This window comes from the organism of the source record quoted next, unplaced genomic scaffold, assembly GCF_019419815.1.
Source record: "Pyrus x bretschneideri cultivar Hongxiangsu unplaced genomic scaffold, Pyrus_bretschneideri_v1 Contig23, whole genome shotgun sequence".
Classification (NCBI taxonomy): Eukaryota; Viridiplantae; Streptophyta; class Magnoliopsida; order Rosales; family Rosaceae; genus Pyrus; species Pyrus x bretschneideri.
The window spans coordinates 2,328,293-2,350,911 of NW_025999535.1; the positions used below are offsets into that span (position 1 = coordinate 2,328,293).

Consider the following 22,619-nt stretch of genomic DNA (forward strand, 5'->3'; position numbering starts at 1 on the left):
GAACATTCTTCACCCAAAAACATACCAAAACCACTCAAACTTAAGGGAAATAACATACAACCATACTAGGGTACATAGGGGTTCCAAAAGTCACTTTAAAACACTTTTAACAAGTCAAACAAGAACCCAAAATTCCACCCTTTTGATTTGGCCGAATTTCCCCAAAAACATGGCACCAAATTTTAGCTCCAAAATTCATGCTCATATGAACTACATCTACAACATTTGAGATGGCAAATTTTCTAACAAAATTTACATTCAAAGAAGCAAGAATAAAGCTTGTAATAATTACAACATTCAAATCACAAACTATGAACTACAAAACCCAAAAGGATTCACCAACTACTAGACTTAGGCTCTGATACCACTTGAAGGAAAATTTGTGAAAAACATGTTCATTTAAGCAACATCAATAGCATGCAATTAACAATTAAAGGCGGAATCATGCTTGTATGCACTTCAAAACAAAACATTTACCCATGAAATTCAAAGCCTAGTAGATAGGTGAACCAAGACTCAACTCAAAAACAAAGTGAGTTGAGAAATCAATACCTTTGTAGATTCCTCTTTGCATAAGCAAAGGCTAATCACCCAAAGAGAGGGCCTTCATTCCTTGCATCTTAGATCCATGGATTTGGATGGATGAAAAGGTTTCTCCAAGTTCCCAAAATTGAGAACCTTTAAGTCTCCACACCAAGGTAAGATTGAAGAAGAAATGAGTGACCTTGAGGAAGTAAGATTGCTAGATGTTTTCCTCAAGGATGGCCGGCCACTTCTAGAGAGAAAGGAGAGTTAGTGTTTCTCCAATTTCCCCAAAAATAACCCTTAATCAATTTTGGCTATTAAGTCACACTTATGCCTTAATTCATTTGAGTGGCAAACTTGTAAATAAGTCCAAAGCCCACTCTTTCTCTAAATGGCCGGCCTTAGGGTATTCATTGGGCTATTTGGGCCTTTGTGAATCATTATTCATTAAGTTGTCATACAACTTAAGTCAATGGACTTGACGTTCGAAGCCCATTGGGCCTTAAGGTCCAAAACTATCCCGAGGTCTTCAACGAACTTATTCGTTTGATTAATAATCATATTAATTAATCCTTGCCATAAATAATTAAACCATTTAATTATTCTTACTCATCTCCGTTGAATCTTCAATCTTTACCTTACACGGTGTACGATCTATTAGGTTCATTTTAGCGAGGCAGTGGGCGATTCAAACTCTTTCAAATCGATTGTGAATTGAAACTTACTTTCAATTCTCCCGTTAGTGATAATACACTTTTAGGACTTCCACAAACCATGGTTGACGCCTAGCAGCATGTCATGGTTACCCAAGCTAATCAGAAGAGGTGGATAACCTATTCAGTTTTAGGATTACAAATGCAATACGGTCTTTCTCTAATACAATACTCTTGACCACATTGTTTGGTTTGATAGTTTATTCATGTCTACTATCCAATGTGAGTCTTGTGCTTATATGATTACCTTGAATGTGATTTGGAACACATTCCTAAATCTCATTCATACTTTGGCCAAAGATTCTTAATCATATCATAGAGTATTCTCCCTCAAACAGTTTGAAGGTTAGAGATCCCTTGTTGCGCATTCACTTGCCTCCATGGCTAAGTGGCTTAACCCCAACGATGTCATGGACACCCTCTTGATGGAGTGATTTTGACATAATCAAAGATTAAGGACCTAACCACAAGACAACTATGATGCCTCAGGTCAAAAAACTAATTTGCATTATCCCAACCATGAGTTCTCATGTGACATGAATATGAGAACTCTTCGTTGATCGTGTTCAGTGAACTCATTCTCTATTGAGCACCTACGTACTTGTCTTGATGTCACACACACCAATGACTTGAGACTAGTCACTCTCCCTGAGAGAAGACATAGCACGTACTGATCTTAACGGACTGTCAATGCCCAATTGACAATCCTATGATCAGGAACGTTTAGGATGTGTCAACGAAAGAATGGTCTCATGAATCTAACTTCTTTAGATCACATTCTTCCAATCACATATTCCTTGGACTTATCGTTTAAGCATATAACATTTATATGAGACGGCTCAAACAATAATGTTTGCCCGTTTACATTTAAACTACATTAGTTTGAAATGTCCGTAAAGTATCATCATATGATTGGTTTTAGGGCACATTTCCAACAAATAGAGCGTATGGTCGTAGTATACAGACCACTCAGGATACACTTCATCTTCTCTAGAATACACTTCTGACCATATTCGCAGGAAGTTATGCATAGATTCACCTCCTTTTTCTACATGGGTTTCAACGTGGTAATTGTTATCTCTAATTATTGTCTCGAATATCTTTAATGCTCAATAGCGTTCTTTCGGAATGTGGAGAATAAAGTGTCTATTGAATGGTTAAAATAGTGCCATTGGACAACAGTATGCAAGTCTTTCTGTATCATTCGATCAGGATGGATGAACCTGAGAGGTTGTCAGAGGTGCATTCTTAGGTACGAAGTTAGTGAAATAGATGCGTTCACGCAAAACGATGTCCGTGGTTGCACTATCTACCAGACAACTAACTTTCCCACTAGTCATATCTAGAATAAAATTAATTGAACCAGTCACATGCATACAAGTTCGAATACTTAAATCCATTCAATTAATTTTGTCGAGAAAAATTTACGAACTTTAGGTTCATAGTACCTACAAACAAACACATATATATACAGAAATACGTAACAAGAAAATATGCAAATAAGACTTTAGGTCTATAATTGAATTAATTATTTGGACTTCGGGCCAAATTTAAAGTGTGGGTGAAAAATATAAAACTCATTGGGCCTAAAAATAATTAGGCATTGAAAACCCGGGGCCCAAAATTGAACCAAAGCCCACGGGTGGGCTGAGTAAGCAGGAGCGGTGTGGCCCAGGCCCAAGAATGTGCTGAGATAGGCTCGGGTGGATCAGGCCCCAGGTGATGGTGGGCTACAGGCCCAAGAGCAACAAATTGGTTTGCAAAGGAAATCAGGCCCAAGGAGATGGCCCAGATGAGGCGGGATCACATGTGACGCGACACGGGGAAGGGCTAGATCCAATAGAAAAACCCAATGGGTTGTTGGATTTTGGGCTGGGATAACACATGGCAGTAACAAGCCCAATAGGCGCTGATGTGAAGATCTGATGACCACTTAGGGTCGGGTCGAGGGGATCCGACACACCCCTGCGGTGCTCGGTGTCAGAATTAAACCAGGAGAACGCCGACGTCGCTTCAGGCAATTATCCTCAGGGGATTCAACTAGGAACCCAAATCGTGGATGGAAGCCTAGGTTTCGACGTTGGGGAGGTCCGAGAATGGTGAGGATTCGAGGAATCTGTTCGAAGAATTTCTTCGATATTCATCGGAGTTCTGAGAAAGAACCCATCATCTCTGAAGATGGCGAGGTCCCAATCACGACTGCGAGCATGATTTCCCAAGTATCAACGGCGGTGAAGCCATGGCCAACTTCGGGCGGCGTCGTGGGTTAGGGTGCGATGCCAAAATGCATCTTCTCAAATGGAGCAAGGGTTGTGTTCCAGTGCTTCACAACCTATGGTGGGCTCGTGTGAGCCTAGTGGTGTCGGGGGTAGAACCCCTAGGGTTCGAAGATTTCAATTTTTTTTCTTTTTATTTTTCAATTCAATGCATTTTAATTGGATATGCATATGTAATTCAATTCAATAGTTTAATGCATGTACATATATTTGATGTAATTCATGGCAAATATCAAATTCACATAATTCAACAATTATGAATATAATGCATACATAATTTATGTAGAATCTAAAATTCGAAAAACGTAAAGTTGGTTATGCATTATGGTGAATGTTCATGCTATCAGGGCTGCAAAAATATCGAGATAAGAACCGCTGTTTTGAAGGAACTTAATTACGTGATGATATGGATGAACTGGTTTGATGCAGAAATATCTTCAACGTCAAATTCCTAAGTGCAACGGTAGGAGTATGCTGATAACATGTTGTAGCCTATTTTATCTGACAAGAAGGAGAGGGCCGGCGGCAAGGGTAAAGAGAGAGGAGAGATGTGTTTGTAGAATCATAAGGGAATTGTGTATTAAGGATATGTTATCCCCCTACGTAGTGCCTTTATTTATAGTATTAAAAAGAGGAGAAGAAATTCTTCATCCCCAAGGAATACAAGTCCATATAGGAAAGAATAACTAGAATCAAATCTAATCTATGATTTACACAATCACACTTAAACTAGGAAAATTCACAACAAAATATACTCAAAAAAATAGTAAATTAATTATAATAACAATTTGTGTAATTTGAAATTAATTAGTAAATTAATTAAAATTGTAGAAAAGTAGTTTGATCAATTTTCTAAAAGCCTCAGATGTTTGGTCTAAGAAATTCAAAAACCAAGCAGATAGATCAAATGCCTATAAAAAAATTATTAGTTATTGTTAATGTTACAAATATGTCTCGACGATGAATTGTTAACCTATTTCTAGTTATCACGTTATCATCATCATTATTGACGTTAATTGTAATGACTTACTACTAGTTTGATCAAATCTCTAAAAGCTTTAGATGTTTGGTCTAAGAAATTCAAAAATCCAAACATCTAGATCAAAATGTCCCAAAGAAAAATTATTAGTTATTGTTAACATTACAAAATATTTCTTGATTATGAATCGTTAACCTACTTCTATTTTATCATCCTTATTATAGGGGTTTGCCCAATGAACAAATCCGTCACGCAAGTACAAGGTAAACGTCGAGCAAATGTTGTGTTGGTAGATATTTATTGCAAATCAATGTGGGCCGTTGACCACCGACAATAGAACTTAGCCGATGAACCATGTTGTCATACCAAATCAACCTAGCCGACAACTATAGGATTCGTGGAGCAAACCGTCGGATAGCGAAATTTTGTAGAGCTAAGTCGTATTTTCTGGTAGTGTGCATATTTATCCAAGTTTAAGAAATAGTTAAAGGAAAAAAGAAAAAGAAATGAAAAGGAAGCACCAACAATCACTTTTCTTGGAAAATTGTGCACCAAGTAAATTCAGGAAGCATCAAATACTTGCAGTGCTAGGTGGTCATTCCAAAATCAAGATCAATGGGTCATCTTTTGCATTTGAAACAGTCATTAGAATGACTTTCTTATCTTATACGCCCACAGCTGGAAACCGAAAAAGAAAAGGGAAGTGAGTATGGAATAGCTTTTGTGAACTTTTTGATGTTAGTACAGAGTAACAAGTGTAAAGGGAGATAAGTAATGGCCAAATTAAAGAAAAGGGTGAAGGGAGAATTTTCTTTGTAATTTAGCAAGTGTAAAGGGTACAGTTGTGGTCACAGAAGGAAGTATCTTCTTTTGGAAACTATTGTACTTTACAAGTTAAACATGGTTTATTTGCCAGAATAAATATGTAGACAGACGTCAATGTTAACTGCCACTCATATCAGGAAGAGAAAAAATGGCTTCTACCGTGAACTCAAACAAAGAGGCAGGTTCTATCGCAGATGATGGCGAGAGTACGGACCCAGAGAAGATCAAGAAATACTTGTTCCGAATTGCCATGCAAAGCAATTGGGAAGAAGTTGTTAGAACCTATGAGCTCAACGAGAAGGCTCGTGGGGCAAGAATCACCAAGTCAGGTGACACAGCACTACACATAGCAGTATCCGATGGCCAAGAAGAACATGTTGAAAAGCTAGTAAAACTGATTACCGAAGAGGAGCTTAAAATTAAAAACGAGCGAGGGAATACCCCGCTCCACGTCGCAGCATGGATGGGAAACGAGACAATGTGTTCGTGCATTGCCAAAGATCATCCATCATTGGTCGGTGCTCTGAATGTAGACAATGAGACTCCTCTATTCTTGGCTGCTGCCTATGGTAAAAAAAATGCCTTCTTACGCATGCACTACATCTTTACCCCTACCCTTGGAGATGATCATGAGAAACGCTACAAATATTGTAGGAGGAATGACGGTGATACCATCTTGCATTCTGCAATTTCCGGGGACTACTTTGGTAATTAGCCCTTAACTGGATCACTTCCATATATATCAGCTATATATTCCCTTATGTAAAGTAAATAACAGCGTGTACCTTGTTGGTTGACAGATTTGGCATTTCAGATAATTGACTTGTATGGAGATCTTGTTAATTATGTCAATGAACAAGGCTTTTCCCCTCTCCATCTTCTGGCTACCAAGCCTTCTGCCTTCAAAAGCGGTAGCCACCTCGGCCTATTCCAGAAAATTATTTACTACTGTGAGTATTAGTACTTAGTATTGGTTACTTTGAAATCTAATTACAAGTATCACCCTACTCATTCTTCTTTGTACATATATGGTAATTTGGAAGGTATTTATGTTGATGAGCTCAAGGCGGAGCGCTGGGAGCCATATAATGAGGGAATAATTAAGACATCGGAAGAGAAACCCAATTATCCAGAAAACTACCAGATATGCATCAACTTCATTAGGTTGTTCATGGAAACAATTCCCAGTGGTAGGAGAACAAATATCTCAAAATACCTCAATTATTTGAGTATTTCTCCTGCAAACATCAAGCAACCATAGAAATATAATTCTAGCCAAGTGATTATAATTTAGATTTGAATTTTTTATCTTCATTTTGTAGTTATCAAAAACGTCGTCCAAGCCAATCAGAGACAGAGGAGAGAAATAAAATCAGCAGATCCAGAGAAACAGCGTACCCTCAACCCTTCAAATTCAGGTAACTTCTAAGGAAGGCATGCTGTGTCATACTCTTTTTTTGTCACATTTGACGAAGTAGAAATCGTAGACCTATCTTAATCCTCACCCTTGACCCCACTCTTCCAAATATAGGGGAGTAAATTGGGGTGTAGGGTTTGAAGAAAATCTTAGTCGAGAAAATTGTATATGCAGGGTCAAAATCCAATGATCTAAGTCAAGGACACCAAAAGTTTCCCAGAAACTACACAACCTGCTTTGAGTTTGTCAAGCTTATATCAAAGGCAATGCTGATTGTTCTTGGATTAGGTAATAAAGCCACCATGCACTTTCCATTTTATCTCCTAATCTCTCTTAATTAGATACATAATTTTCTTTATCTAATCATTATTATATGTTGTTTAAAGGATCTACCCAGATAAGAAAGATAAGGGAAAAGAAAAAAAAACACAAATGGTCTGTTCAGATCATGATCATGAACGAATTGTTAAAACGAGCTGCCATGTATGAGTATGAAGACAGTGGTATGAATCCGCAGGTCACCACGGCACCTTCCCACAAAGAAAATGACATTGATGAAACCACACCTTATAACATTGCTGATGGCGGCCCCATCCTCATGCCCCCCGATAGCGCCGTCCCCGCCCCCATGCCTGAACAGAAGGCTGAGAAGCCAAATAATGGCAAAGAAAAGATCCCAGAAGGTAACAGCTATTTCACTTGCTTAATTAGAATTTATGGTGACCCATCGTAACAACCCTAATAGTAAAGCTAAAGTTACTTAACTACTACAAATCCTAGGGTGCTAATCCTAATTAAAAGAAAAATATGAAAATAATAAAATTCTAAAAAAATACCCTCAAAACTTGAACCACTGTTTTCAAACACAATGACTAGCAATGCGTAATTTGTCACATTTACAGAGAACAAAAAATGAAAAATTAAAGGGTTTCTAGAATAAAATTTAGAATTTTCTACAATCTTACAATTCTCGAATACAATTCTAATACTTCATTCTTCTGCATAAGGAGATATTTATAAGATTACACAAGAGCAATACTAAGAAATAAATCATAATAATTCTTTGTCTACAAGACAAGAAAACCTAAACAAAATTAAATCATCCATATGTGTCAAAAAATTGAGGATTATGATAACAAATATCTTCTTCAAGATGATCCGTCAATTTCCTTGAAATAGCCTCCAAATCAAATAATTTTTTCTGGCGATGGTGATGATTAAAAAACATGAACTGTTTTGCTTAATTATGATATTCATACCGTGATATGGTATTCCTTTATAATGGCTTCTTTTTTGGATGAGGAAAGTATTGCCCCTTCAAGAATCATTATTATTTTTATTATTTTGTCACATTTGACTGGAGTAGAAATCCTAGACCTATCTTACCCTACCCTCGCAAATACAGGGAAGCAAATTAGGGTTTATAAATCTTAGTTTGTCGAGAAAATTTTATATATGATTGGTATTCAAACCATCTTATAGCCCAATCGAATCTAGAATTAAAGATTAGAAAGAAAAAAAATGAGGATGTAAAGGTAGAGAGGAAAAGAAAACAGAGAGCAAAGAAGATTTTCATGATTTGGATAATGTTCCCAGTGCACAGGACAGCTGCTAAGGCTATAGGGCAGCAACATTACAATTCATCTCTGACGTACATGTGGCAACAGATTAGAGTTTAAATCAAAATGCAAATTATATAAACTAGACGTGCAAAAAGACAGCAGATGTGAAATCATGTCAAGCTCCTAATTAAATCATATAAAGTCACTAATTAAATTAAATCTCTAAAATACTTTATTTTTTATTTTTCAACACTCCCTCAAACTTATGATGTGAAATCATACGTTTGCCAAGAAGGAAATAAGATCTAATTTGAAAATTTGTCAACACCCCTTCATGTGGGACCATGTATTAAGTGAAGCCAAACGTGTAGTTAATCTTTATTGATATACTGAAACTAACGGTAATCTTTTCGAAAGCTTAACAAATTATAATCCATCACTCTAAACTAATGCCTCTTTTCGAATAGCCATCTGGAACTAGTGCCAATCTTTTTGAAAGTTTGACTAACAAATCATAATTCTCGAAACTAATATCTATATTCGAAAGCCCATCTGGAACTAACTCTAATCTTTTCGAAAGCCTAAAACTAAACTCACAAGAAAAAAAATAAATAAATAAAACACAAAAAAAATTACATGATAGGAAACAGATCCTACTGTGAATTCCCCCCTAAACTCTTTCCTCCTAGGCATCGAAACTACGGACTTTTTCTTCCTTTTTTTTTTCTTCATGGTAACAAAAATTTATCTTCTTCTAATAATCGTAGACAATCTTCACCTTCAGGTTCGTGGCTTGTGGGTGCAAGAAGAAAATTAGCTTCGTGCACCCACAGGGAAGTGCTCACAACAAAGTTCAAGCAAGGATTGAACTCTGCTCTGATACCAAGTTGAAAATAAAGGGTTTAGGATAAATTTAGAATTCTCTTCAATCTTACAATTCTCGAATACAACTTCATTCTTCTCCATAAAGAAGTATTTATAAGATTACAAAAGAGCAATACTAGGTAATAAATCAAAACAATCCTTTGTCTACAAGACAAAAAAACCTAAACCAAATCAAATCATATTAAAACCCTAATTAACTCATATAAAATCACTAATTAAATTAAATCCCTAAAATACTTTTTTTTTTGTTTTGTCGAAATCTTTTTTATTTTCCAATACAAATTAAAGTTGTTGATCACTTGGCAAACTTGAGACCAAAATAGAATTGACTTTTCATGATTCCTAAGAGTTTTTTTCATACCCGTAACACAAGTCAGTATACCACATATCCTAATATAAGTGAAGAGATGAGTTATTTTTTAATCTCTCCACTTGTATTATGACAATACTTGTAGTGCACTGACTTGTGTTCTGTTTACATTGACAAAATTCTCATCAATCCTCTCATTATCCGTTGATATAAAAAAAACTAAATTTTAATCCCTAAATAAGATAAAGTTTAGAAAAATATCTTATACAAGATAAAAATTGATTTTTAGTCCCAATACTAGATTTCCTAGTTTAGTATAATATGTTTAGGTATGGACATTTTAGTACAATAATTTAGTATAATATATTTAAGTACGAACATTTTGGTACCCTAATTTAGCATAATATGTTTAGATACAGATTTTTCGGTACAATACGGTTTTTGTATATGTTCTTATGTGCCACTATGCATCATATTATATTAGGTACTAACATTTCGGTACACTAGTCTGTAAAATATATTACAGTTTTTGTATATATTCTTATGTGCCACTATGCATCATATTATATTAGGTACTGACATTTCGGTACACTAGTCTGTAAAATATATTACGGTTAGGACGTTTAGGTACACCAAATTTTTTTTCGTACAACATTATATTTTATACTAAGGGGAGGGAGAGTTTGGCTAAGCCACACAATAGGCAACTTAACCTAATTTGATATCGAATTCGCCCATCCACGAGATTCGAACCTAAGACCTCTCACTTATAAGTGAAGAGGAATACCACCAGATCGTAGTACTAAGTGGCTTAGGTACACTAATTAGAGGAATTAAACAAAATTAATGAATTAAAATGTGTATAATAATAAATTTAAATTTAATGTGGAGACATTAAGTAAGGTGTCCAATAAATATTAAAACAAAAATATAATATAAATTTGAATGTTTTTTTTTAACAAACAATATTATCTACACTAAGAGGTGGGGGACTGAGCTAAGCCTCACAATGAGTTAGCAATAATGTGGTTGAAATTCGCTTTTAGTGAGAATCGAACCTAAGACCTCTTTGAAAAGAAATATCACATAGTACTAAGTGGCATATAAATTTGAATTAAGTACATGTTAAAGGACTAAAATCTTCTTCAAGGATTAAAGTTTAAAAAAAAAAAAACAAAAAACCTTTTACTTAAGAGAGAGGTTTTAGGTCCGAATCTCGTTGATGACGAATTCAATACTAAATTAGGTTGCCCACTGTGTGGCTTGCCGAACTCCCCCTCCCCTTAGTGTAAAAATATCGATGTACTAAAAAAAAAAAAAAAAAAAAAAAAAGTTAAAAATAAACCCTTTGTTATACATCAAATGGCTTGATAATTTCTAAGGTCATCAGCAGATAAAAAGGCGGAGGAAAATAAAACCCCAAGCGCAAACATGGAATCGCCAATACTGATTGCTGCAAAAAATGGGGTGACTGAAATGGTGGAGAAGATCCTTGAACATTTTCCGGTGGCGATACACGATATGAACACAGAGAAAAAGAATGTAGTGTTGTTAGCAGTGGAATACAGGCAACCCCTTGTGTACAACCTCTTGCTAAAAAGGAAAATCCTGAAAGAAAGTGTGGTCAGTACAGTGGATCATGAAGGGAATAGTGCATTACATCTAGCAGCAAAGTTGGGAGAACATAAGCCTTGGCTAATTCCTGGAGCTGCGCTGCAAATGCAATGGGAAATCAGATGGTATGAGGTAAGGATTCAAAGAACTGAAATATTCAACCGATGAATCTTATATTTTTATTTTATCATTTTTTTCATCATACTATTTTATTTTAGGGTTGTTTTATTAACATCTCACATATTGTTGAATTAGAATACACCTCACATACTAAATAAACTCCATATTTATACTTTTTCAATCAAAATTTATCTTAGTACACCCCACATACTTTCCTATACTACACTCACACCCCAAACTTTCTACATACATCCCACATTCTTCACATACGTTCAACATTCTCTCATTATTCATTCTCACCATACCTCCAAATTTCAAGACTCTTGCTAAACATGTAAATGCTAATATGCGGTGGACTACATGACATTCGATTGTTGGTTTATTTTACTGGTAGAGCACAAATCCAAAATTTGTGTCCCTCTCTATTACTCCATTAGAGTCAATCTCACAAAATTTTGACCCAAAAAAGAATGATAGGACATGGGTGAAATTTTTTTTTTTTTCCAAAATTATAATGGGTTCAATTCTTTTTACTGTTCAAAATTTAAAAGAAAGTAGTGCCAACTGTTGAGCTTACCACTTAGAGAAAAAATTGTTTATATTATAATGGATTTATTCTTTTTTTTGAGAAATCTAAAATTTGTTTTGGAGTAGTTATAGATTTTGATAACAAAAAAATGTTGTAGTTCTTACAAAATCCAAAATGAGGTACGTCTAGTTACGAATTCATAACATTTTTTTTTTATTTTTGGGGTTTAGGTTTCTATCAATTTGGGGGTTTTTGTCAATTAGGGGTTTTAGGATTTTAGGGTTTGGGTTTAGACAACCAATTTAGAGATAGGGTTCATATTAGTAAATAATTTGTGTATTCAATTTTTTAAATTTTTTTTGGGGCTAAATAGTCATTTCATGTTAATATACATGAGTGATTTAATAATACATATTTATGTGGAGTGCATTCAACAATATGTGAGATGCTAATAAAAAAACCCTTATTTTATCTGTGGTATATCTTTTACCAAACAATATTCACACACCAACTGCATTGATTTCTATTTTTGTCGATATAAAGAGAAAATTAGGTAATAATTAATCTAACTATGATTAAGTAATGGACGGGAACCGAATAGCAAATCTAACTATTATTTGTACCATCTAAATTTTGCATTCTTTGTAGATAATCTACATCGTCAGGATGGGCTAGCCAAAATTAAATATAAGGTCTCTCACTTATAAGTGAAAAAGAAATATTATTGAACCGTAATACTAAGTAGTTGCATTCTTTGTATAAATTAAGATAGTACACATGCGAAATTTGGAGAATATTTTTACTAACACATTAAAGATTTTAAGGTCTTCTTTAAAAAAAAAAAAAAATAGAAATATAGTTACACTAAAAGGCCCCTTGAACAGTTCTTGAGCCATCTTGAGGTTCTTAAATATGTCTATAACATTACTAGTTTTCAAAATTTCCCCAACATAATTATAGATGACAGTGAATAAACTATAGACAAAGAATCGGAATAATTTCATTTCTGAAAAAAAATAAAAATAAATAAATAAATAAATAAAAGATTAAAATGATAATAAATTAAGAAAATTTGACCATTCATCCCTAATTTTGACTTGACAGGAGCTTTGATCTTGAAACTAAGAATTGGTAAATATTGGTATCTGAATTTGTCACAATCTAGAGCCCCCTAGAGAAACACTGTTCAAATTTTCATATATATATATATAAGGTATTAAGGGACATAAGTTAGTGACGAAGTTACCCAAAAGAATCGTTGCTCCACATTATGACAATTTTAGAGATCAATTCTTAAGGATTTATAATTCATGAACCACTGCCTCCAATTTTCTCACAAATTAATAGTTAAATATCAAGTTCCCAATTTTAAACAATTTATTTCCTAATTTGTTGTTTGTAATTTGTAGTATGTAAAAACCTCCATGCCACTACACTTCTTTGCCCGCCACAACAAGAAGGGCAGGACAGCAAAGGACATCTTCACCGAAACCCACGACACAATCGTCAAGACTGGGGGGGAGTGGCTGACCAACACCTCCAAGTCCTGCTCTGTCGTGGCCGCCCTCGTTGCCACTGTCGCCTTTGCAACCTCAACCACCATCCCCGGCGGCATGAACAAAAAAAGCGGAAAACCAACCCTAGAAAACCAGCCAGCTTTCAACATCTTCGCCATTGCCTCCCTGGTCGCCCTCTGCTTCTCCGTCATGGCCGTGGTCATGTTCCTAGCCATCTTAACTTCCCGGTACCAAGAGAAGGACTTCGGTAAGGACCTGCCGAGAAAGCTTTTGGTAGGCTTGACGTCACTGTTTGTCTCTATAGCTTCCATGTTGGTTTCTTTTTGCACGGGACATTTTTTCGTGCTTAAAGATAAGCTCAAATACGCTGCATTTCCGGTTTACGCCATCACTTGCTTGCCGATAACCTTTTTTGCCATAGTGCAGTTTCCACTATACTTTGATCTGATTTGGGCTACTTTTAAGAAGGTACCACAACGGAGTTACAAGATAGTTCCTCTTTAATTTCAACACCAACAGCCCCTATTTACATGGGGAGGTAAACTTGAGTTACAAAATTAAACATGCATGTGTACTTTGATTTCAATTTGCATGTTTTGCTTTAGTTGCCAATTTGTTGGAATTTGTGCTTCATATACTTTGTTTTACGGTCGTCATTCAGTTTTTAAATTTATTGTTCTTAAAGTGTGTCACATATTCAGTCATTTATTTATTTTTATTTTTTTCTACGAATGGAGCTATATTTTCTTTGTCATTGTCATGTAATCTTTTTCTTCATCATATGATTTCTGTAATGTAAGAGGTTGAACAAATTGAGATTTATAAGTGAAATACAGTGACCTTTGTATGCTCATCCTCCAAAGGAAGGATATGCATTGTTTTATTCCGAGTCGTAAAGGACAAAATATCCTCTCTTTTTTCTTTGAGGATCGATTAGAGATAATTAAGCATTGAAATTTACCACTTTGAAGTTTACGAAGTTTGGGAGGAGCTTGAAAATTCCACTAGGTTTATGCATCATGACAATTCTGAAAATAAAATATGATCTTAGAAAATGGCTTTCTTTTCACACTGAAAATAGTACTTTAGTAGGAAATAATTGATCCAAGCAGCTATCGAGTATGTGAATTGTTGTTGGGCTCCTAGTCTTCGTTCCCATTATGATTATAATGGCACACGATGAAACGACTCCAAACTCTAGAACACACCACAAATAAAGGACACTCTCATTATCTTTGTTAGGACAAAATGTATATGTACCTATAAAAAAGAATATATCTTTTTGTATATACAACGATACAGAGATTAGACGCGTAATGCGTGTGATGTGTTTTATGTGTCGCACTTAGGGATGAGCAACGGTTATGGCAGGAGGGTAATCATGGTTATTTACCCATAACCGTTTACCACATAACCGTTTACCCGTTAGGTAATTGCATAAATAGTTATACCCATAACCATAACCGTTTATAAACGGTTATCCATACTCATAACCGTGTACCCATTTAACCATAACCATTTACACATTTAACCATAACCATAACCATTTACCCGTTTATCCTTTTTTTACCCATTTACCCCTTTTTTCACCCGTCTACATGTTTTTTTTAAACAACTTGAAAATTACAAAAGAAAAATTTGTCATAATTTTTGTTTTTTGACAATTAAACACCGTTATTGGTATATTTTAGCATGCATTTCCCTACTTAAATCATTTAAGTCCTCATACAATTCAATAATTAAAATAATAGTTTACGAACGATATTTTTATGCTACACCCAAGCAAGTCTTTAATTATAATCCATATGATTACAAAGTAAAGCTTCTAAAAACAAAAAGTAATCATTATCTTGAATACTAGATGATTCAAATACTTTCATAATATCCCTCTTGATAGTAATTCTAGAAATAGCCTTAAATAAGGGTTGCAATGAATTGCAAAACCTCTTAAAAACCAAGTGGTCCACCATAGACAAAGGATACTCATGTAAGATAATCATATAAGCTAGCTTTTTCCTTGCATTACCTTCATCAAAACTATATGCACCATGTTTAACAGACCCATCACCAGTTATAACTGGACTCTTTTTCTTTGTCATCAATATAAGACATGTTCTAACATGTGAACGTAAAGATGAAGGGGTCCGAACTAGAGGGGGGAGAGAGAGAGAGAGAGCCTGCTTCTAAAACCCTCAAAATCCTTGCGATAATTTTTTTTTTTTTTACATATATTAAATGAAATGGGTAAATGAATACCCGTATAACCGCAGGTAATACCCATAACCGATGGATACCCGTTATAACCGTGGGTAATACCCATAACCGCCCATTTAAATTTCACAGATAAACGGTTATACCCATAACCGTTTATTTGTCTAAACGGTTACCCATAATCGTAACCGTGAATTTTAAATAGGCAGGTAACCACAGTTACCTAAACCCATGGGTATTTTGCCCATCCCTAGTCACACTGATTAAAAATAGTAATATCAATTAATAGCTATAAACTATTTATTTTTCGGTCGTATTAAGCGGTTTTTTCTATAATATATTAGCATATGAAGTATGAATTGAAAATGACTCGTCATGTTAATTGTAACATCCCGTCCCAAAATTCTTATTATCGTACGTGTGAAATTACGACCTTGCCCCTAGTTCGTTTTGGTCGCGTTATTGGTTGTTTTGTGTGGTGTGGCATGTGTTCGACCACACACACACACACTTACACTCACTGTCACTTTCCCTTTCCTTCTGTCTTTTCTCTGTCTCTCTTTCCCGTGTCTCCCTCTTCCTTCCCATCACCATAAACGTACGGACACACACATAACTACACCAAATCGACCCAGATCGAGGAAACTAAAGGCACAGCTGAGATCGTGAAGCTCGTGGGAGCACAACCGTACCATTTTCAGGTAAGAAATCCGTCGTTTTCACGTAGTTTCGTCAATGGCAGTTTGGGGTACTATTCATGCAAACTTAATTCTTTGCGTTTTTGGGAATTTGAAGTACATAGATAGCTTGGTGGTGTCCCAAGGAGTCTCGGAGTAGCTCGTTTGACGAATTTGGACGTCGGGAAAGCTTGGTTCGAAGTTGGCCGAGTTTTGGAGTTTTGGACAGGTGATTTCTCGTAGATTTTAGCCTTTAAAACTTGGTTAGACGTGTTCTACTAGTCCTAAGGGTTAAAATGGTGTAAAAATCTTGAAAAACGGTTGAAAAACGAGCGAGAAAACCCAAGTTGCAGGTTTTCCGGCGACGGCGTCGGCGACGGCGACTGACCGAAGAAGAAACAGGAATATTCCGTTAGGGTTTAACGAAATATTCCTAACGGCAGTGACGGCGTCAGTTAGGTTTAACGGAATATTCCGTTGGTTTAACGGAATATTCCTGACGGCGTCACTTGACGCCGTCAGTGTGCATGGCACGTGGCCGCGCGTGGGGGCACGTGAGAGGTCCAAAAATTATTTTAAAAATATGGTTGTGATCGTGAGGTTGTGTAGATCACGTTGGTATATTCATTTGTCCATTTTGAGCAATGTATGAGAAATTATTTTGAACGGACGGTTATGTGCTTTAAAGTTAACGTTTTTATAGTTAATTCGCATATAGGTGACACGTATCCCGAGGATGAGCGTGCACATTCGAGGCAGGGGGGCTACGATCCTTCCACATACCAGTGAGTGGGCTTTTGGTTTTCCGTATATACCTATATACATTTATATTCCCAGAAATTGTTTAAAAAGGGTTATTTGTTTATGCCATGCACCATATCCCTATTGTTTACGTATTATCATATGCATTAGTAGTGGCATACATATGCATATTTATATTAAGCGCTGCGGACGCACAGGTAAGTGCCAGGTAAGTGTTATTTATGTTTACATTCAGTAGCGATTCGAGATGTTTAGAGAGCTCATAACCTGCACCCCCGATGTTAGTGCTCCCGCCCAGAGTAGGGCACAGTCCTTCACGTGTCGTTCACCTCCCGCACCATACGCTCAGCTTGGATCCAAGTTAGGTGCACAGTCCTGTCGTACAGACCACTATAGGTGGTTCCGACTCGTAGGTGACCCGCGATTATTCGCACAGCCTTCACGTGATCGTAGCACTAGAGCATTTATATGTATTACACCCAGGCTTGTCGTATAGACCACTATAGGTGGTTCCGACTCGTGGGCAGGTTTAGTGATTGAGTTTGAGATTTGAGCTCTAGATTCAGCCGTACAGGTGACTTAGGGGACTCCGGCTGCCAGATTATTATGCTATTGATGTGATTTATACCTGAGCACTTGCATTTCATTCTGAGGTTCCGATATGGCATATATTTGATCATTATTGGCATATTTATACCTACGCATATATGTTTACTTTCTGGGAAGTATACAGGTTTTACGGCGAGGGGTTAGAATGTATTTTATGAAATGGTTTTCAAAGAATTTGTTTTTGCCCACTCACGTTTTTGTTTTGCGCCCCTCCAGGTTCTAGTAGCTTAGCGGTTTCGGTGGTATTCCCAGGGGGCGTCTCGGCATTTCTGACAGATACTCACCTATGTAGGGTCACCTTCGGGTGTACTATTGTTGTATCATTTTCTTTGGACTGCTGTAGTCTTTATGCTCTGAATTCAGCGTCTCACTTACGCTAGCACTCGTATTGTCACATTATATTTGCTAGTTTTTAAATTATTCGTACTTTTATATTACTGTTTTTAGCTTCCGCACTGTGCACATGGCTACGTCACTTCCACGTGACGGCCAGCATGCCCTGATCTCGGTTGGGGTGTGTCAGTTTGGTATCAGAGCCTAGGTTTGGCAGTCCTGTGTCTTTTGTGAGTATTCTAATGGTTTTGGTGCCTTCTGTTAGAATTATGCCGCCTCGTCGGGAACCACGCCGTTCAGATGAGTCTAGTTTCCCCGATATCACTCAGTTGGGGGAAGCTATTGCTACTGCTATCCAGACAGCTATCTGCCCTCCCCAGAGGACTCCTCTGGAGACTATGTACAATCTGAAATTGGATAAGTTCCACGGTCACGAGGGGCACGAGGGCGCAGAGCGTTGGTTAGAACATATCGAGAAGACTTTCCGAGTGTTGAACAATCAGGGGAATCTTGCTGTTGAGAGGTGGGTCGAGACGACCTCATGGTTTCTGGGTACGGAGTCTGCATCCTGGTGGGAGCAGGAGCTTCGTAGTTTGACTCCAGCCGAGAAGACTGACTGGAATGTTTTCATTAGGTTATTTAAGAGGAGATTTGTGCCCCCTGAGTACATCGATCGCAAGAAACAGGAATTCACTGAGTTGAAACAGCGGAAGATGACTGTGAATGAGTACTATCGGAAGTTCACCGACTTGTCTCGCTACCACCCTGAGATTGCTAGTAATCCAGCAAAGATGCTTCGTCGTTTTCGCATCGGCACTAAGAAGAAGTGGCGTTCGATGTCGACCTCCACTCATTGTGATACTTATCAGGAGTTCTACGAGGTTTTGCTGAGGTTTGAGGACTCTGAGAACATGACGAGCGAGAGTGATGACGATGAGAAGAATGGTAACCAGAAGAAAGATGTCAAAGGTAAAGGTCAAGCATCGCTCGGGCCTCGTCAGACTCAAAACTTCAAGAGGGGTGGTAATAGCTCTAGCTCTTCTAGTGGTGGTTTCAGTGCCACTGGTCAGAGACGAGGAGGTAGATTTACTGGTGGCGCTCGAGGCCAGAGACAGGGTGATGGTGGCCGAGGTAGGGCCCCATTTTGCCGAAGGTGTAATAATCGGCACATTGGCGAGTGTAGGCGGGGCAGTAGTGGTTGTTTTACTTGCGGGCAGATGGGACATCGAGCCGCGCAATGCCCCCAGAGTCAGCAGCAGAAGCCGCAGCAGACTTTTCTGCCACCACCTGCCCCTATACAGCAGATTCAGGGTCCGAGTAGTTATGGACAGGCAGGTCGGGGCGGTGCCTACCACTACCAGGGTGATGCTGTTCCTTATGCCCCGGGACAGTATCAGTATCCTCAGGACCCCTATTCCCAGGGTGGTTACCCTCAGTATTCTGGTGGCTATATGCCGTATCCTCTAGTTCCAGCCGGCGGTTCTCAATGGTATCAGGGGGGACAGTTTCAGCCAGGAGAGATTGCTACTAGCAGTGCAGGGTCTTCGAGACAGACCGGTCAGCCCAGTCAGGGGCGTGGTGCGCAGGGTCGCAGTACTCAGGCGAACAGAGGTCGTGGCGGACGACAGCAGGGCCAGGGGCGTATTCACAACATTTCTCTGCAGGATGCTCAGAACAACCCGGATCTGATCATGGGTACGTTAAATATTCTTGGTTATTTTGCTAGAGTCTTAATTGATTGCGGAGCTACACATTCTGTGATTTCTCATACATTTTCTCAAGTGACGCAACCTCGCCCCACACCTCTAGGGTATGATTTAGAGTTCGCTATGCCTAGAGGGGAGAGATGTATTGTAGATTGTGTGTACCCAGGGTGTCCAGTGATAGTTGAGGGTGTTATTATGCCAGCTGATCTTATCCCGTTAGATATTGTTGATTTCAATGTGATTTTGGGCGCGGATTGGTTGCACCCCAATCGTGCCAATATTGATTGTTATGGGAAAATAGTTACATTTCGTCGTCCTGGACTACCTGTGGTTACTTTCGTTGGTGAGCAAAGTGGGGTGAGACATGGCGTTATCTCTGCTGTGAGAGCGAAAAAGTTGTTGATTAAAGGTTGTCAGGGGTACTTAGCCCATGTGGTGTTGGATGAGGCTCCTCCTAGTAGTGTTGAGGATGTGAGGGTAGTTCGACACTTTCCAGATGTTTTTCCCGAGGATTTGCCTGGGTTACCACCTGATCGTGATTACGAGTTTCTGGTTATGCCATTTGGGTTGACGAATGCACCAGCAGCTTTTATGGATTTAATGAATCGGGTGTTCCAGCCTTATTTGGACAGGTTTGTCATTGTTTTTATCGACGATATTCTGGTGTATTCTAAGTCGAAGGCAGAGCATGTTCGACATCTTACTTTGGTGTTGAAGAGGTTGAGGGAACACCAATTATATGCTAAGTTTAGCAAGTGCCAGTTTTGGCTAAACCAAGTAGCGTTTCTGGGGCACATTATTTCTGCTCAGGGTATTCTGGTCGACCCTCAGAAGGTCGCAGTGGTGGAGAATTGGGAGCAACCGCGAACCGTCACCGAGGTGAGGAGTTTCCTTAGTTTGGCGGGGTATTATTGGAGATTTGTTAAGGATTTCTCGGTGATTGCCTTACCATTGACGAGACTAACGAGGAAAGATGTTAAATTTGAGTGGGATGATAAGTGTGAACAGAGTTTCCAGCAGTTGAAGCATTGTCTTACTCAAGCACCTGTTCTAGCACTCCTGGACGATAGTGGTGATTTCGAGGTTTATAGCGATGCTTCCTTGAATGGTCTGGGATGTGTGTTGATACAGCATGGTAGGGTGATTGCTTATGCTTCGCGTCAGTTAAAACCCCATGAGTTGAATTACCCTACTCATGATTTGGAGTTGGCTGCTATCATTTTTGCGTTGAAGTTGTGGAGACATTACCTTTACGGCGAGAAGTGTAGGATCTTCACTGATCATAAGAGTCTCCAGTATCTTTTTACTCAGAAGGAACTTAATCTTCGTCAGCGGAGGTGGATGGAGTTGCTCAGCGATTACGACTGCACGATTGATTATCACCCTGGTCGTGCGAATGTAGTTGCTGATGCACTTAGTCGGAAGTCTCAAGGCCGCATTAATGTGTTGTATGCAAGCCGTATTCCTCTTTTGGCGGACTTGCGTGCTACGAGAGTGAGGTTAGAAGCAGAAGATCGAGATGTGGCTTTACTTGCTAATTTTCAAGTTAGGCCCATCTTGGTTGATCGGGTGCTTGCAGCCCAAACAGTTGATGAGCGGACTCAAGAATTAATCCAAGCTCGAGAACAAGGTAGGAGGAAAGACCTCAGGGTATGTGAATCGGATGGCTTATTGATGCAAGAGGGAAGAATGTTCGTACCAAATGATGTGGATTTGAAGAAGGAAATTCTTGATGAAGCACATATCTCGGCTTACGCCATGCATCCAGGAGCTACTAAAATGTATCATACCATTCGACCATTTTATTATTGGCCGGGTATGAAGAGGGAGATAGCCGAGTATGTGAGTAGGTGTGCCATTTGTCAGCAGGTTAAAGCAGAGAGGAAGAAGCCGTTTGGGTTGTTACAACCGCTTACCGTTCCCGAGTGGAAATGGGAAAATATCACCATGGATTTTGTGTACAAGCTCCCGCGTACACATAATGGTTTTGACGGCATTTGGGTGATCGTTGACCGACTCACTAAGTCCGCACACTTTATTCCAGTGAGAGAGAAGTATTCTTTGAGTCGTTTAGCGGAGTTGTTCATCTCGAAGGTAGTGAAGTACCATGGTGTCCCGGTGAGTATTGTCTCGGATCGTGATCCACGGTTCACATCTAAGTTTTGGGTGGCTTTCCAGGAAGCTTTGGGTACGAGACTACTCTACAGCACAGCATATCATCCTCAGACAGACGGGCAATCTGAGAGGACTATTCAGACGTTGGAGGATATGTTGCGAACTTTGGTGTTGCAGTTTGGTGATGCTTGGCACCAGCGGTTGGATTTGATGGAATTTGCCTATAATAATAGTTTTCTTTCGAGCATTGGCATGGCACCATTTGAGGCATTGTATGGTAGAGCTTGTTGCACACCATTGTGTTAGTCAGAAGTCGGAGAAAGAGTTTTAGTGGGTCCGGAGATTGTTGAGGAGACTACTCAGAACGTTCAGGTAATCAAGACTAATCTGAAAGCAGCACAGGACAGACAAAAGAGCTTAGCGGATCGGCATGCTACGGACAGAGTGTACGAGGTCGGAGATTGGGTATTTTTGAATCTTTCGCCATGGAGAGGTGTAGTGAGATTTGGGAAGAAAGGCAAGTTGAGTCCCAGGTACATCGGACCATACATGGTCACAGAGAGAGTTGGTGAGGTAGCCTACAGGTTGGAGTTGCCTCCGGAGCTAGCCAGAGTGCATAACGTTTTCCACGTGTCTATGCTCCGACATTATGTTGCTGATCCATCTCATGTGATACCTCCTCAACCGTTAGAAATTAATCCAAATTTGACGTATGACGAGGAACCGGTGACGATCATAGATTGGAAAGAGAAGGTTCTGAGGAACAAGAAGGTGAATTTAGTGAAAGTCCTGTGGAGGAATCATTCAGTCGAGGAAGCTACGTGGGAGACAGAAAAGCGGATGAGGGATTTGTATCCTAGATTGTTCTTCGGCCACTAGGGGTTGTTTTTTTTGGTTGTCTTGAATTTCGGGATGAAATTCTATTAAAGTGGGT

At 38.5% G+C, this 22,619-nt stretch overlaps 1 protein-coding gene across 2 annotated transcripts; it reads left to right on the plus strand.

The window, feature by feature from the left end:
• Positions 1-5,442: 5,442 nt before the first annotated feature.
• On the plus strand, positions 5,443-13,963 carry LOC103960142. Of its 2 annotated transcripts, none has more exons than XM_048585650.1 (8): positions 5,443-6,025; positions 6,119-6,268; positions 6,362-6,508; positions 6,641-6,736; positions 6,910-7,023; positions 7,122-7,418; positions 10,883-11,238; positions 13,165-13,963. In XM_048585650.1, the coding sequence occupies exons 1-8, from the start codon at positions 5,467-5,469 to the stop codon at positions 13,774-13,776; spliced, it is 2,331 nt and encodes a 776-aa protein (XP_048441607.1). In that variant the 5' UTR covers positions 5,443-5,466; the 3' UTR covers positions 13,777-13,963. The 2 variants fall into 2 exon arrangements, with proteins under 2 accessions (XP_048441607.1, XP_048441608.1); XM_048585651.1 differs by having other exon boundaries at positions 10,886-11,238.
• Positions 13,964-22,619: the final 8,656 nt, after the last annotated feature.

What these genes read in the sequence shown, in the direction of transcription:
- LOC103960142 (XM_048585650.1), top strand. Translation starts at nt 5,467, where the DNA reads ATGGCTTCTACCGTGAACTCAAACAAAGAGGCAGGTTCTATCGCAGAT. An exon ending in AATTTCCGGGGACTACTTTG is followed by an intron (nt 6,026 to 6,118) that starts GTAATTAGCCCT and finishes GTTGGTTGACAG; the next exon opens with ATTTGGCATTTCAGATAATT. An exon ending in CAAAGAAAAGATCCCAGAAG is followed by an intron (nt 7,419 to 10,882) that starts GTAACAGCTATT and finishes TAAGGTCATCAG; the next exon opens with CAGATAAAAAGGCGGAGGAA.